The sequence below is a fragment of the Diorhabda carinulata genome, chromosome 3 (assembly GCF_026250575.1).
Source record: "Diorhabda carinulata isolate Delta chromosome 3, icDioCari1.1, whole genome shotgun sequence".
NCBI lineage: Eukaryota > Metazoa > Arthropoda > Insecta > Coleoptera > Chrysomelidae > Diorhabda > Diorhabda carinulata.
In genome coordinates, this window is record NC_079462.1 from 35,336,235 (window position 1) to 35,351,892 (window position 15,658).

Sequence of the window (15,658 nt, forward strand, 5' to 3'; positions counted from 1 at the left end):
AACAGCAGACTGACTCATGTTCAGCGCACCAGCTACTTTTCGCTGACCCTGACAACAGCTTTACCACCTCTAGGATTGACCTTTGATGGTAGATAACCTTTTATAAAGGTCAGTTACCCCTAATTAGCACTATTATAAAAAGAGTAACATTACAGTATTTTATATCATTTTGGAGCTAATACTATTAGCTTTAAGGTTTTCGTGTTCAATTTTTTTTGCCAGTGATTTCCGATTGCAGGGGTATAGCTTGAGTCGATTTTTTTGCTCACGAGTGCGTATTAACTTTTGGCTAAAACTAAATAATTAATAATGTCTATATTCATTATTTTCTAGACTAATCGGTATTTTCGGGCTTTCTGCTTTCATATCCACAAGATAATTACTCAATTTGGAGTCTTATAATTATGTTTCACGCACAAATTTAAAACACAAAAAACCGCCTTGTACCAAAAATAAGCAACATTGCACGGTTAGAAACTAGCGTTGACGTTTGTTTATACTACGAGGATTTTTTCTAGGTTATGTTATGAAATAGCCAGTTGCTTTGGTAGGAAAATGAGGTTAGAATTAGTTATATCATGACCGGCTTCATTAAAACATATTTGTGCTTGTTAATTAATCAATTCGACAAATCGTTTTATTTATACTTATCGATTAGATTATTTCTAAGAAAACTGTGATTGTAAATCCGACCCTGCTTCGTGGAAACAACACTCTCAGACGGTTCAAACCATTAAACAATTGATTTTAAATGCACTAGCAACAAAAGTTTGTCCAAGTTGTGTGTCGAAATAGCGACAAACGCAATTGTAAAGTGATTTCAATTCGATTAAATGAAAACGTCACTTCAGTCGAACGGTTCGGATAGGTTGGTAGTTCTGAATTTTCCAAGTCAGTCTAGCTCGAACACTACAGCCAGGCGGAATTATCGGCTATCCATAAAATGTTTATTGTGATGTTCGAAATGCTACACATTCGAGATTTTTCATTAAATTGGTGAATGTAAGTAGCTAAATTTCATTTTTAATAATTCTTCAACGCGATATCGTTCTTGTTTTAGCGTTGTTGAAATTGAAAATGACGCCCTTGTTCTATTGTTGATGTTTGGCGAAAACGTAAAAAATATTTCGGAATTTCCAAATTTTATTCATCATTAAAATCATATTATAAAAGTATTTTTCGTTAAGGGTATACTGAATATGATGCAAATTGTTAACAGCCTCAATGTTAAGTTAATTTTAAACATATTAAAAGTCAAAAGCTTAGTATTAGCATCAACAATATTATGTATTTAGGAAAATATAGTTTCTAATCGAGATAAAATAATAAGAACAACAAATGAATTGATTGTAAGTGAGGGTTTTAAATCTGGAAAGGATCTGAGGTATTTAAATACCGATCGTGAAGAAAATATTGTCGAAAAAATGCTTATTTTGAAATTTTTGTTTAGTGGATGTACTATTACAAAAGATTTTATCTAAATTAGAAGTTCTGGTTGATTGGTTATATTATATATAGGTGTTTATAACGGTCCTGAACGTTTATCCTTGACATTCGTATTTATATTTGTGAAGAATCACACAAGTTCATGCGAGATTTCAAGCACATACACCGCAAGTCGTATTTATTCGCACGTCCGAACAAACGTTGCGGACGAGACGGCGGCCAGCGCGGCAACGGCAAGTCTCGACGCGTTGTACTGAATAATGAATATGCAAGTTATTACAAGTAACGGTCGTTAAGCTTTTTAAAATATTATCTGTCTATATTGATAGAAATCAAATGAATTTTCCCCCGCTTACGATTGTGGACCCCCGTTTTTTATAACGCCCAACGTAGATTACCGACTAGTCTCCCGTGAAACCCTGGGGGTCCATCTAAGGTTTAACTAATGTATCTTGCTGAAACCATATAATACGATGGGTTATACTTGATAAACAAAGTGAACTGATATTATTCATGAGACAACCTTTATAAATACTTCACTGATACCTTTCCTTTTATAAATTTTTTAATGTTAGTTAGCTGTGTGAGAGAGATAGATAACTCGTTGGTTATTTTATTGGGTGAAATAGTGGGGTGTGATATATTTTAGTCCTGATGTAGGAAAAAATTTCTTCTACATGACTGATTTTGTGATTGTGTGTATGTCCGTCTACAATCGCGCGTGGAATTGTAATTGGGAATTAATGAAACAAAAAAATAGCTCGACTAACAACGACGCGTGTTGACCTAGCTGCTTTGTCTTCGGACATTCCGCTTTGGATTCACCCGATTACAGGAAAACCGCAAGAAACCCCAACGAGAGGCGACATGGGATTTCACCTGCTGATAGGAGTGACGTCTGTTTATTTTACCGTATGAAAATGAACAGAATTTCGTTTAAGGGCAGTATTGAGAGGTGGTGGTTGCAAATTTCCAAATTATATAGTCAGTTAACGATAATTCCCCGCTTAGTCGTGTATTCTTACTTAAATGTCGATAGATTATTAAAGCTTTCCAAATTTGATAAAAACCAAAACTAGTTTTAGTCATAAAGATAATTTAAAATGTAAAAATACGCAATGAAGTAAATTCCGCATGCAGCTGTCCCTTAATGAGCCAGCAACTCGCAAAAACTTTTCAATGAAAGACATCACGCGACTTGTGATTATATTTTAAACATTTTCTATAATATCTGATTCTACATTAAATGGGACTATGGTTTCTTTCGATTTAGACAAATAAAAACAAATATTTATAAATTGATTTATTGTTTTTCAAAATATTTTCCATTAAGATCAATAAACTTTTGCATGCGTTTGAACCAATTATCCATTCCGATTGAGGTGAGAGGAGCCCAGGAGCCCAGGAGCGCCTGCTCCTCATCTCCAAAACATATAATTTGAACGCATCAAACGCTTTTTCAGTTATAGAACAACGTTGACCTCGCAATTTATTTTTGATCTGCGGTGCCAAACAATGACTGTACGGCTGATGATGTTTTGACTGTTCCAAAACGTTTTTGTGGAAGCGCGCATTGTCTTGGTGGCGTATGATTGCTTTTCCTGATTTTTTCTATCAAACAAATCCAGATGTAACATTCATAATTGACCATTCGACGTGGCTCTAATAGAATTTTGGCTACATGTCCAGTTAATCCGGAAAAACAGGCGGCCATTTGCTTCGAAGTGCTTCGTGCTCCAACAGCTTTTCTTTGATTTGGCTCATCTTGAAAGACTAAACAGTCGATCGTTGTTTTTTCCGGGTTCATCCGACGCGAACAAATCTTTTTGATAGCCAAATGTTCAATCTTTACGAAATTTATCCTATAGCGAATTCTACCACAATGCTGGTATTACAAACCTTATCCCAAAATTGGGTTAGTCTACGAGGACGTTTTAACAATGATCCAGACAAATGGTGTAGTTTTGAAGGTCGCGGTTTGATTATGTGTTAGCTGGTATAGTTTTCATCGTGTACGCACGTTTCACGCGAGTGCTACAACCATGAGGTAAGATGGCAGTGAAAACACGAAAATTTGGTAGTGAGTGTCTAAGTAGGTCTGCTGTATTTGAATGGGTCGAAACGTTCAAAGACGGCCGCGAAACGTCGACCGCGAACGAACCAACGAACACAGCAGACAACATTCAGCGCATAGAACCATATCATATAAAGGAAGAAGGGGCGCTAGTCAAAGCGAAAAAATGCTGCATAGCTCTCGGAGGTCACAGAATCAACAACGACAACGAGATAGAGGAGTTTGTGCGATTATGGCCGTCCAAGTTGTCGTCGGTCATTTCGTTGCTGGATGAGTTTACAGTGATACTGCAAAGAGCTTCCAACAGGAGGAAAGCCAGGTGATTCTCCGGGAGTTATTCGTAGGTAGCAGCCGTAAGGGAATATAGAGAAGTTTCTTCTTGGTTATTTTTGATAAAAGATTTGCTAGATTCGATAATTTATCAAGTCAGAATTCGGTTATATTTAGTTTTATTTGAAAGGAAAGCGAAAAACAAGTAAAAAATTTGAAAGAGAGAACTTTTGGGGTCTAAAATAGCCGTGGATGGCAAACAGTTTAAAGAAAATGGTTTTCAGAATATACTTTAACGTTTATTTTAAATCGTTAAACGTATATTGATTGTTGCAACTTGAAGCAAAAAGAGGAACTGAAATGAAATAGTCGATACATCACTACGAGCAATTACCTATTCTGATCTGGGTCATAGGAAAAACCAGGAAAATTTAATAGTTGCTTACTTGTATTTAAATGTATTAGTCACATACGTGTTAAAACTCAAGCTAATCGTTTTGTCACGCAATATAACCATGATAAAAACACGGTCCAGATATATTTTGACATGGTAATGTTATCAGGCAAAGTATAATTATTTTTTCAGCTTTTCCTCATGTTTGTATTGATACCTTTTGGAGAGAAAGTATAAAACAAAAATTCAAATATTCAAAAAATCAACTTTTCAACGGTTAAGTATTTTCAAAACTAAACCACATTTACTCAGAAAAATAATATTATCCAAGTAGACGGGGACCTTAAACCTGGCTCTAAGATTCCTAAAAACTTTTCGACACAAAGAGCTGGGTGTGTTCCCCATTTCTTTTATTTAATTTATATGTTTATTACAATTAATTTACAACCATCCCCATAGCTCAAGGATCAATTATCATCGTTGAAGTGTTGACTACCAAGGAAATATTTTGCTTACAAGTTGCCGAGGAGGAGGTACGAGCTATACAGAGGATGATCAAACATATTCCAGCTCAACTTGCCCGGCGCTTCTTCTGCATTGCGCGATGCAATTTCTTAATGGTCTCACAGTAAACATGTGCGTTGATTGTTTGGCGTCGAGGTAAGAAATCAAAGTACCTTTTTCATTCCAAAAAACGGTGCACATGCCAAAGTGTCAAGATTGTATGCCATTGACCTTCTGGGGTGTGTAAGATACCCAAATTTCATCCCCCGTGACTATCTTAGAAAGAAAATCACCATGTTCATTACAGCGTATCAAAAAGTGCTCTGCCCATCCGTTGTTTATGATCTTGCTCAACAAGAATTCTGGATGCCCAACGAGAAAAGTTTTCGAAATTTCAGTTCTTTAGTATCAATTTCGTGAATTAGTAGATTTGTGGACGTCCACATCGTTCCTCATTGTGCCCTTGATCATTTCCTTCATGGAACTGATCCGTCTTCTAATCATTGAATCAATTTTGCTTGTGCAAACCTCGCAGATTTGCCGATAACTTCCACTTGGTTGAAGTATTTTCGTATTTAGAAAACAAATTTGATTTCACAAGAATTGGTATTTTCAATTTCTTCTAGTTGACTCAGAGTAACTTCCGCGAATGCTGGTAACTGCTGCTGATAGTAGCTAAGGGGATGATGATGAAGAGGGGATGTATTCCCAATCCGATTATTGAAAAGAATAAGAGAATGGTATGGACTTTGCTCGTTTGCTAAAGCCTTTTGTTTATAGATAAGTATATAGAATTTTTGGTTGCAGGGGGACACGGTGTGATGGATGTCGGCGCCGTCGTGGTCTTGGGGAATGGATAATGAACAACCCCACCAGGAGTTAGTCAAATGTGTGGTGGTTGGCGATACAGCCGTCGGTAAAACTCGACTAATTTGCGCTCGTGCTTGCAACAAACAAGTTTCTTTGGCTCAATTATTAGCTACTCACGTACCCACAGTATGGGCTATCGATCAATATCGGATCTACAAGGACGTTTTGGAGAGATCATGGGAAGTAGTGGACAGCGTCAACGTCAGTTTGAGGTTGTGGGATACTTTCGGAGATCACGAAAAAGACAGAAGATTTGCGTACGGGAGATCAGACGTGGTAATGATAATGTCTTGAATATATTGGTTCCACAAAACATTTTTCGACTTTACAAACCGAATTTATTATATTTTGATTATATCCCGTATACATTTTTACTTTTAAGGACATAATTGGAGATTTAATCGCCTTTTGTAGGTACTATTATGCTTCAGCATCAACAGTCCCATATCCCTGAGGAATTGTCGATTGATGTGGTATCCGGAAATTCGTCGTTTTTGTCCCAGTACTCCCGTCATTTTAGTAGGATGCAAGAGCGACTTGCGGTAAGTTAACGACGAATATATTGTCATTAATTTGTGTCTGTCGAATGTTAATTGATATTTCATGCAGATAACCGTGTAACAATTAATTTAACCTTCGAACACATCAGCGTTTCTTTAGAAACTTCTTTGATTTAATTAGTTTTTTCTGCTATTAATTTCCTCTCGACATTTCCTTACATATCTGCGGGAAAGATCGTTCACACATTAAACTAATTGTAGCAATCAGCAACAGTGTGTACGGGGTGGGAAAATAAGAACGGCCAGCGGCCATATCTTAGTATCGGATTATATTACAACTTCAGGGAGTGTTGGTGTAGTGGTAGTGAAAACAGTCTTCAGTCTCGTCGAAACCCGCGTCGGACAGTGTAATTATGAGTGTTGGTGTATTCCACAAGGTTTATTCTATCTCTTCAAATAAGAGGTGGAGGATGGTGGAAGCTTGTTATGAAAACATGACGGATGTTCGGTTCTGCGTAGCCGATTTTTATAAACTTGATGTTTTATGAGCAGTTTAATTTGCAAAATTGAATATTAGAGGGCGTCGTTTCATATATTTTAGATATCGTCTTTCTATTCTATACAAAAATATGCAGTTTCTCATTAAAAAGAAACCTTCACAATCACTATTTCAGAGTACAATATAAATTAATCGATTCAGCTGATTCACGTCATGTCGACGCACAACCTATTAGAAAGGTTCTAGTCTAGACTCGAAGCGCGTTCTGTAGTACTCAAAAAGTCGCTAGATTTCGAAGCTGGTGCCACATTACGTTCATGCAAAATCAAAGCAGATGAGAGATCTTCTATCGATTCATGGTGTTGGTTTTTCTCGCGAGATAAAACGAATGGGAATCTTTGGTATCATACCATTCTATTGAAAACATCAAGAACACTGACAAAACAACTGATCTTTGTTGTCAAACTGCTCAACCAGAATGCCCAGCTGGAATTCACTGGTGAAAATCGTCGCTAATGCCCTGAAAAATGATTATTTTAGCTTCACCTGTAGACTTTGAGTTTCAGATGAAAACTGAGGTTTTTTCAAAGATTCCGACCATACAACTTCACCAGGTTTAATACCTTTCACGAACTCAAACTTAGCGTTTGAGGCGATCGCAAAACACACGCGGGCGGCACTAAAATATCATATCTAGATCTCAACACAACGCAGTTAATCGAACTGACACCTATAATCCGAGGCAAACATAAAGATTTATTTACGTTTCGACAAGTTTTTTACAAAATTGGGGCGTCAGAAAAGTTTCGGCCTAATTTTTATTGCTTTCTTTGGGGTAAATTGCGAACGGATGATAAGTGTATTCAATTACAGGTACATGTACCGCGACGAAGCGTATCTGAGTTATTTCAGAGACCGCAGTCCATTCGTACGGGCGACACGAAAAAGCGATCTGGTGATGCCGGACGAAGCTCGAGACGTCGCCAGAGAGCTCGGTCTCTATTATTACGAAACTTCGGTACTTACTTATTACGGAGTTAACGAAGTATTCGAAAACGCTATAAGAGCCGCTCTCATCGCCAGAAGAGCGCAACGGTTTTGGATGACAAATTTGAAGAAAGTGCAAAGGCCGTTATTACAGGTAAACGTTTATGGTGGATTGCCTCTAACTTGATCGTAGCTAAATATATTTTTTCAGGCACCGTTTAAACCACCTCCTCCTTTAAAACCCGAAATTCATATCGCTCCAGGATCTTACGGAGATCACTTGCAACATCTTTGGTTAAGTAGGATTCACACCGATGTCGTATTAGTAGTAGGATCCATGGGATTCCCAGCGCATCGTTTTATTCTGGCAGCGTGTAGTAGAGCTTTCTATAGGTGAGATTTTATAAATTTTTTATACAATTTTTCTTATAAAATGTTATTATTTTTTTTTTAGACTTTTGACGGCGGATTTACTGGCTCGTAGCACTAGCGATTCCAGCATGGTTAGTTCCTTAGGTGATTTCGCAGATGAAACCGAATGCCTCGTCAGGGCTGAACAGAAAACGTGCAAGAGAAGAGCTAGTTGTCAAGCTTTACCTACTGCCAGAGAATTAGACCATCCAGCATTTCAATGCATCAGGAACGTTCAACCAGAAGGACAGACGGTTGTTACTTTAAGTAAACTAGTAACTCCTGATGCGATGCATCAATGTCTTCAGTTCGCTTATACTGGCACGGTAGACAGGAGCGCTTTGAATTTACGGGTAAGTAAATAACAGATATTCAATGTTTGTTTTCAATTTTTGCATCCCTTCCATTATTTGTAGGAAACAAGGGAAGCGGCCGAATTTCTCGAACTGCCTCAACTGTTGGTTCTACTAACCAAACACCCGTTCGTAGCGCCCGATCCTCCCGACGAAAGCTACGAGAATTTTCTCAAAAGAAGATTACAGGACATCTGTTTGGATCAAGGGGTTTTCGCCGACGTCATATTCGAATTAGACGATGGCGTATGCACCGCTCACAAAGCTATGTTGGCTGCCAGATGCGACGTGATGAAAGCAATGTTCAGAGGAGATTTTAGAGAGAGCCAAGCTAAAGTGGTAAATAAAAATTGATTACTTAACTATTCACCAACACTTATCATCTAATTTATTTAAATATAGTTTGAAATCTCTAATTTGCAGTAAACAAATAAAAAGTTCTTTCAAGAAATTGTCTCACAACATAATGTAAATAGAAAAACTGATGCATTCATCAAACTTTACATTCGATAAACATGTTAGAACAGGACCAGTTTCACGGTCTACATAAGTAATTCGCGAAACGAAATTTTTTTTATAGATCGAATTTCCAGGAGTTAGAGAATACACGTTCCACAAATTACTTTGTTTTCTATACACGGACGAAGTACCAGAAGTATCAGCCGTTCGATGCGTCAATTTACTAGAACTAGCGAACAGATTATGCCTACCAAGGATGGTAAATTTGGTAGAAAAGAGAGTTATAGAGGATTTGGAAACGTTACAACCGTCTGAGGCGATCGAACAATGTTTAAGACTGTTAGAACCGGTTAAGGTAAGAAATTTATCTATAAAATAAATTTTTGTATTGTTTTTATGATATACACTTCGTAATCTTCATCGGCGCCACAGCCAAGGATACCATTCCAATGTCTCCTGTCTCGAGCTACCGTTTCCAATCTCCATCTTGACTTGGATCCGCTTCCTCTTGTTTCGTGCCACACTCTGCAGTAAATTCGATTGAATTCTGCTGATTTCATGACAAATGTTTTGTTTCAAAACCATGGATTGTTATAGTAAACTCTTTCTCTGGATTCATGGAAGTCGAGTTGGACACGGAATGTCCCCGAAGCGACTCTTCAATTTGCGAAGAAAAACTTCCTGAAGCAAATTCATCGAGCCCTGACAGTAAGTGGGGTCGCCCCACCTGGCTAGAGACACGTGTGTGATGAGAATGTTGGATGAGCTCGCTGCTCGGCAAAGAGAATTCCGTAATTTGGGTTTTTGGTATTTCTTAGAGACCAATAACGACAAATCCATTTGTCAACGTGATTGTTTAAATGGAAATGATTCTCGTCGTTCGATTCGTCTCTTTGGATTTTGAGAGGTTGGGACTTTTCGAAATTTCCTGGATAATTGCTCTTGGAAGTCCTGTTACTATTCCTTTTCGTATTTAAAGTCGTGTCTTTACAGATCGATTGGGCACTAGCCGATGATTGTTCAGTTTCGCGAAACTTCTGCAAAATTGGGCGAAATCCACAAAACGACGCACCAACAAGTGCCTTTTGCTCCACTGCTCAAAATGACTATTATGTTGACGATCTGCACGTCTTAGCTCATTTTAGTTAAAATCGAAATGCCAAGTTAGCGCCATTAGCTGAATTAGTTTGAAAAAACCATAGACATACTAATACTAGACTGTGCGATTAATATTCTTTCTATATTGAAAGAAAGAAACAGTCTCTGGTCTAAAATGGAGCTATCTCTGTTCCACTGTGCAGTGATTGGTAACTTCCGCTGTATCTCGTTCTAATATTAATACACGAAATTCATCGAATGCGCTGTCTAGTATTATTATGTCTATGGAAAACAACCGCCATGTAAGTGTCAACTGTCATCCTTAGAAAAATGGAGTCAAACAATAATTGACGTCGAGTCAATTAAAGACATGCACTTGATCATGGTTTGATATAAATTGGCAGCCCCCGTGCCAGAGTCATACTCCCAATTATGTTTATATTTAGGAATATGCCTTTTCTATCAAATTATACATGTGAAATAAATTTCAGTTGCATAATGGACATCAGCTAGCAGATTGGTGCATGAACCACTTATGCATTAATTACAACAAGTTATGCAGGATGTCCCCTCGAAGTTTACGTCTATTACACCCCGATAACCAGGCTTATTTGATAGAACATCGTTGGCCGCCGGTTTGGTATCTTAAAGACTATGATTACTACCAAAAATGTTTGGCGGAACGCGATAAAGAACTGAAACCGGCCAGTAATACGAGTTCGAGTTGTTTGTGTTTTTCTCGTAAATCAGAGTCGGACCCGGCGTTATCCTCGAGCCAACTCTGACCTTGACTGTCGCTAGAACTATTCAAAACTCGTATGTTACTACAAGAAAGTTGGATTAAATTGAGCAATATTTTTTCGGAGCATTATGCAGACATTTTTAAACTACTCGTTTCAAGTTTTATACTTACGAAAACCGAGAAACAAATAACTTTTTTGTAGTAATATAATCAATCGTATCTAATAAGTCTAATAAGATAAGGATGTGCAGGTATGCCGTAGAATATTTGCTCCAATATAAATATCGAGTGGTATGATAAAAATGTATTTTTTTCAAAAATTCCTACATTTTTTAAAATCAACTCTCAATTTTATGTAAATCGTACTAAAGAGATTTAATGACATGGGGCAAAATTAATATAAAGTAGAAATGTAGGGGGTCTTCCATCACGTGACGTACTACAAGACATACGTAATAGTTTCTTTGGAATGAAAATTACAATGTTTATTTCACTACTTATTAGTGGTAAATAGTGTTAATCATTTTAATTTCTTTAGGATGGTAATATATTTAATGAAACGCCGATTTTCAAGCTGTTTAGAAAATTTTCTATTTAAGACCTACAGCCTATCCCAAAAATACGTTCTAATTTGAATCAGTTTCATTTTGATTTAGTTGGTAAACTTTTATGAACTATGTAAATATATAAAATCCAAGTAATCCTGCAAAAAATCAGATCTCCAATATTACCAGGAGGGCTAATAATAATTTTGGATTTTGTAACTTATCCTCTCAGAATATCGATATTTTTATTAAAAGTGTTTTGTTATATATGTCATGTTAACCGAATAATTGAAAAAGATAAATTTCTTTTTTAATTATGAATTAATAAAAAGTCTGCCTTCGGAATATTAGATTATTTCTATTGATTCGACAGAAATTTTGATTTTATTCATAGTTGCTGACTTATTAGTCACATGATGGAAGACCTCCACCATTTCTACTTTATAAACTATATTTTTTTTATATATTTATTTATAGAAATTAAAAATATACATACTTCAGTTATACTGTACAATGAGTATTACTGTTGCTACGTTTTTTACATAAAAATTCTAGAAATTGTTACTTCTTACTCTGATTATTTCTTATAAATCTCCATTTTGACACTATTTTTTATCATTACATAATCAAATAGGATTGTATTAAAATAAACATACTGTAATTCAGTTCTTAATTTCGTATTGGGAATATATTTTAAAATAATTGAAGTATAGTTGTCAATTATAGGTTAAAATAATCATATTTTTGCTTTCCTTGTGAATAAAAAGCAGTCATCCCTTATAATTGATCAATAATTTAATTAAACAACATATTTTAAACATACCACTCAAGAATGCACATTACAATTATAAGTATTTTCTCTCTTATAAAAAACTAGACTGACCTGTCTTCAACTATTTTCTTTATATACCTAGTTGTTCTTAAAGTCAATTTATGATTAATTAATATAAAGTAAGAACATGATATATCTCTAAGAAAAACCCAAAAACGAGTACAAACTATTTGAGTTTGTTGTTTTTCTAAATACAATTTTCTAATAATAATATTCATTGATACTACATCTGATTCACATTAAATCCATTAAATAAAGAAAGCTTACCTTTCTCCAGTTTATTTATCTTTTTTCATATCTTATTTATTTTGAGGATGTGGACACAAAAATACATGTGAGGTGTAATTAATTGTTAGTTTTTGAAATATTTGTAACAGAAAAATTTAACCTAATGTTATACAACAATATTATTATTTATCGTCTTCTTTTTTATTAGATCATAGAATTTTACGGAGCAATAATCATATTTAGAGAACTTGAATAACGAGAAAATAGTTCTTGGGGTAAAAATTGCAAAACCAACTTTTATTAATACCCCTTCCCTTTTGTATCGACATAGATATGTCTGTCTAGTTTTCAATAACTTCTTATTACACAATATAATAAGACTATTTGTTCATGTTTTTTACAGTGTACTTTCTATTTCAGTGAATATTGAATTCATATTACTTTTGAATAAAGGGTGATTCAGTCTGATAATGTTATATAATAAGATTGAGAATAAATTTATATTCATCTAAAATTCATATTTATACAGGAAAAACTTGAAACATTCTTTATACCAGAAGTAAAGTAAACTTTGCGAAAATGATGTTATTGTAGATAATACTGGTTCTAGAATAGGAACTTTAGAATTAATTAGAATATCTACAGTAAAACAATAAAATAAAAAGCATTATCTACCTTAACATCATATTTTATTTATTTGATAGAAAGACAATTGTGGAATATTGGATTTGTGTCATTAAAAAATACATAGGTCGTTTGTAACTGTATAGCTATAAAAAAATGGTGAAATTGACAATTTTTATAAAAAAGAAGAAACTGGAAACAGTAGAGTTGTGATTCCCATTAATTGCAATAAGGTATTTATCAATTAAACGATGAAAAAATGGTATAAATATCTAACTGGATTATGAAACTATTCAAATTTATCTGTATTAGAACTTAGAAGCTAGCGAGTTACAATTATTTGTGATTTTTAATGACACATTAATATATTTTCTGAGTAGAGGACACTTTGGTTGAAAACATGTAAGTTGAAGTCAATTGGAAAATCTACTGTTAGAAACTATTTTAAGCTATTTTTCTATAACATAATCCTTCGATCCTTTTTTGACAAATCTATGATAACAATTTTTAATTGTAGAATACTTTTAGTTTTCAAATAAACCAATTTAATTATTCATTATATAAAAAATTCATTCTTTTTTGTATTGTTTATTCATTTCAATCTTCAATATTGAACAATACTCGTGCAATAAGCACAATTTCCGCCACTTTTTGATCTATTATACATCTTTGTTTGCAATATTCTTATTGAAAATATAATCATTGGTGTGTAATGAAGAATTTGACACAGTGTGGGTGCCACATGTTTTTGTATACCCTCCTGTGTATAGAAACATACTTTCACATTGTTATTGCTGTTGTACCTTTGGAGTCCCAAAATGTAACATTCAGATATGATTTTTTTAATACCTTATCACATGTCATGTTAATGGAGAAGATTTTGAACCACAAGAATTTATTTTAAAACTTGTGTTACAAGAAGCATCATCACGATACCTCTTTATTTTTTTATGCTTGTGACATGCACAATATTACTCAAGTTCTATCGACATTTTCATAGATTATTGCATATGAAGATAGTTAATTTTGTACTTCATCCTCAATCGACCCCATTCCTTTTAAAAATGCTTTAAACCAACTAAAAGCTTGTACCCCTTGTAAAAGGATGTTGAGAAAGCTAGGTTGGAGCTGTATAGAGGATAACTGAAAAATTTCCAGATAAAATCCTGTCATTAAAGAAAACCAACATTGAGTTGTTTCTTTGATTTTCCGATCATTTTCTTTTTGAAATTTTATAAATATATCTCGTACTTTTGGTAAATTAAGAGAATCGGTTATTGTTTTAGTGGTTAAATTTAGTAATTAGAAACATATCAACTGAGATTTGTAAAAAGGATCTTAGTATCAGTATTAAAAAAATGTTTCTTTAAATGGAATTATCAAAAATTTTATTTTGGTTTCCACAACTTTATAATTGTTAGAAGATAGATAATCTACACGTATTCCGAAAACACATTTACCTAATCAACAATCATGTATGTGTGCAATAATTTGCTATTCTAATAAACATTTTTAATAAAATATATTTTAATTTCATTTCAATTTTCCTGTAAGTAAATCATTCCTCTGGCATTTTTACTAACATCCAGTTTATTCTTTGTAGGGTTCAAATTTAATGTCATATAAATGAAATAAAACACCCCAAGTTGAAATTATGTTTATACAAAAAAACTCTACTGTCTTTAGAAAAGTTTCATAACTATAACGTTGATGCTCTCTAGCATATAATCAAGAATACATAATGATTGCAGTTATATTAAAAAATTGTTAATTATTATAAAGCTACTCCTAAGTGTTTAACCTCTTCTGCTAGTGCGTCAAACGAATCTTTATAGTCTTGGTGTTCTCTAATTAAAACAGTTAAGCATCCTCTTTTCACACCCATAGCACCACCTAAATCTTTCCTACTAGGTACAAATACATATGGAATATTTTTGTCTTCACACACAATTGGTAAATGACACATTATTTCAATTGGCCAAATATCTCCAGCAAAAAGCACAATACCAGTTTCTCCTTTCCTCAGCCTTTTTTGTACGTCTTTTAAACCGCATCTGATGTACGTTTTTTGTTTCATAGCTGGAATTTGAAACAAATATCAATATATAAACTCAATTCATGTGAACAATATCAGATAATAGCTTGCGGTTTACCTTTTTTCACCAACTTGTAGCAGCGTTTCGTTAATTTTTTGGAAGCCATGGGTTTAGAAATTGCATTACAATTAGCTACTTTTTCTTCGTAGGTCAATTCATCACTTGGTTCTTCTTTTATACTATCTTCGACAGGTTCTTTTTTAATTTTTCCCATCTTTATAGATTGTAAGAAAACAACAAACAAAACACGTTGTGACTATAAAAGAGGTTAATTCTTCTTCTTACTTCTGTTATTACGAAAGCGCGTCGACTGTGCGGATCATAGATAAATGCGTAGATAATCGTATAGCAAAAATTCGTCCGTAAGTGCTAATTCGATGATCGTCAAAGTCACTGACAGAATGCATTTTAGTTCAATGTTGTGTGACAGTAAACCGGTACATTTAAACTACAGTATTTAGCGTTTCCCAAAATGTTTGTCGCGACCCGGAACCGAGCTACATCAAAATTTAGCTGGTTCGTAAAAAAAGATGCTTTAAAACATCTGTTTCAACTAAAAGACGAGCATTGGAATTTCTGAATGAAGAACACCAAAAGTTATTTGTACGAAATATTTGCTACAATGCTGTAAATTTGCAAGGCTTTGGTTTAGATGTTTTCACAGTATCGGGAGAAGTCGCTGCAATAATTAAAAAATGACTATGGAAACAATGACTTTCAAAAGGA

General features: G+C 34.5%; 2 protein-coding genes across 3 annotated transcripts; one reads left to right on the top strand and one right to left on the bottom strand.

Moving 5' to 3' along the window:
• The first annotated feature begins 857 nt into the window (after positions 1 to 857).
• Positions 858 to 14,357, top strand: LOC130892075 (rho-related BTB domain-containing protein 1). 2 transcript variants are annotated; one of them, XM_057797302.1, is made up of 11 exons: positions 865 to 1,002; positions 4,644 to 4,844; positions 5,315 to 5,428; positions 5,496 to 5,834; positions 5,973 to 6,100; positions 7,431 to 7,698; positions 7,756 to 7,937; positions 7,999 to 8,308; positions 8,372 to 8,647; positions 8,889 to 9,122; positions 10,357 to 14,357. In XM_057797302.1, exons 4-11 carry the CDS (start codon positions 5,514 to 5,516, stop codon positions 10,648 to 10,650), a joined length of 2,013 nt encoding a protein of 670 aa, XP_057653285.1. In that variant the 5' UTR covers positions 865 to 1,002; positions 4,644 to 4,844; positions 5,315 to 5,428; positions 5,496 to 5,513; the 3' UTR covers positions 10,651 to 14,357. The 2 variants fall into 2 exon arrangements, with proteins under 2 accessions (XP_057653286.1, XP_057653285.1); XM_057797303.1 differs by lacking the exons at positions 4,644 to 4,844; positions 5,315 to 5,428 and having other exon boundaries at positions 858 to 1,002.
• Positions 6,632 to 15,232, bottom strand: LOC130892088 (H/ACA ribonucleoprotein complex subunit 2-like protein). The gene is made up of 3 exons (XM_057797322.1): positions 14,990 to 15,232; positions 12,252 to 14,915; positions 6,632 to 7,077 (listed from the first exon to the last, which is right to left on the bottom strand). The coding sequence occupies exons 1-2, from the start codon at positions 15,144 to 15,146 to the stop codon at positions 14,611 to 14,613; spliced, it is 462 nt and encodes a 153-aa protein (XP_057653305.1). The 5' UTR covers positions 15,147 to 15,232; the 3' UTR covers positions 6,632 to 7,077; positions 12,252 to 14,610.
• Between the last annotated feature and the right edge of the window lie 426 nt (positions 15,233 to 15,658).